Source organism: Terrapene carolina, unplaced genomic scaffold (genome assembly GCF_002925995.2).
Source record: "Terrapene carolina triunguis isolate 2854851 unplaced genomic scaffold, T_m_triunguis-2.0 Scaffold33392, whole genome shotgun sequence".
Classification (NCBI taxonomy): domain Eukaryota; kingdom Metazoa; phylum Chordata; order Testudines; family Emydidae; genus Terrapene; species Terrapene triunguis.
In genome coordinates this window covers 1,637,207-1,638,549 of record NW_020697743.1, presented here as the reverse complement: position 1 = coordinate 1,638,549, position 1,343 = coordinate 1,637,207, and the positions used below count along the sequence as shown (strand labels likewise).

At 39.8% G+C, this 1,343-nt stretch overlaps 1 protein-coding gene across 1 annotated transcript in view; it reads right to left on the bottom strand.

The window, feature by feature from the left end:
* Nucleotides 1–806: 806 nt before the first annotated feature.
* Nucleotides 807–1,343, bottom strand: part of LOC113409448 (neuronal acetylcholine receptor subunit beta-3-like) — a 32,021-nt gene continuing 31,484 nt past the window's right edge. Inside the window, exon 6 of the mRNA XM_026663370.1 lies at nucleotides 807–984. Coding sequence (XP_026519155.1) covers nucleotides 850–984 — 135 coding nt within the window. The 3' untranslated portion in view covers nucleotides 807–849. The remainder of the gene's footprint in view (nucleotides 985–1,343) is intronic.

Genomic DNA, 1,343 nt, shown 5'->3' with positions numbered 1-1,343 from the left:
TACAGGCCCACAGTTTTCCTCATTTACCAGTGGGGGAGACAGAAAGCAATGTATGCCAATAGTCTGGATGGAGGTAGGAGTATGCCCTCAATTCTTCTAGAAGGAGTTAAGATATTCTGTCCCCACAAGCCTGCTAATCCTAGGGTTTATATTCCGGTGACTTCAATGGGAGCAGAGTTATGCCAAAGCAGAGCACTTTGGAAAATTCCACCTGTAACTTGTTTCTATTTTCTAATGCACAAACACACACCTTGTAATAGCTGGTTATGAAACGTCTAGATAGGTATATAAAACAGCTGTGCTTATTACACTTAAAGATAACAAGGTGGACTGACAAAAACTTAGCGCATCAGTGCCCTGTGTATTCCTATACTATTTAAATTTTCTTCGAATGTAGCATATTTAATACATGAGGATCCCATTTGTTAACAGAATATTTGGATGAAAAAGAAAGTCACCTTTTTAAAAACAATCATGAAATCATATTGTAATATAATCAGCCTTAATAGGATTGATTAATTAATTAGGGTCCAGTTGTGCAAACCTTGCTCACATTAGTGAACACTTACACACACAAGTAGTTTCATTGATTTCAGTGGGCAAGTAAGGGTTACACAATTGAGCCCTTGAGTTGTACAGCAATTTGCAGATGTAAAGCACTATTCAAGTGAGAAGCATTATTATTATTATTATCAACATCATTCACTGCAGCCAGAAGGCAATGTATTTTCATTTCCATCTCAATTTGGTTTTGCCGACCCTGCACTCATTGAAAGTTAAAAAACCAATCAGTCTCAAGGGGCAACTGTATCTTTCAGCCATTATCCACATTAACACATGAATTTATTCCTATAAACTGCTGCTTAACCACGCCTGTAAAGCGGGGGTAAATATTAAAACGGAACCTGTCACTGACACCACCAAAAATAACCACAGGAAGATCCGATCGAGGACTTGAGCTACAAATTTCCAGTCTTGAACTACCTAGAAGAAACAATAACAATAATATTAGCTTGGTTCTTTTTTTACAAGTTTCGATATATTTTAGCTGCAAAAAATGCAATTAAATATATGGTCTGTGCTATTTATAATTTTGAACAAATGTTGCCGATACCATAAATATTTTTCCCTTGGGCCCCAAACCGTCAAACACTTATGCACATGCTTACCTGAGTAGACCCATTGACTCCAATTAGTCTACTTCAGTGCAGGGCCGGCTCTAATTTTTTTGCCGCCCAAAGCAAAAAAAAAGCGCCGCCCTGCCATAACACCCCCCCCCCCGACCACCACCCCGCCCCACCGAAACACTCCCCCGAGCGCCGTGCTGCCGAAACACCCCCACC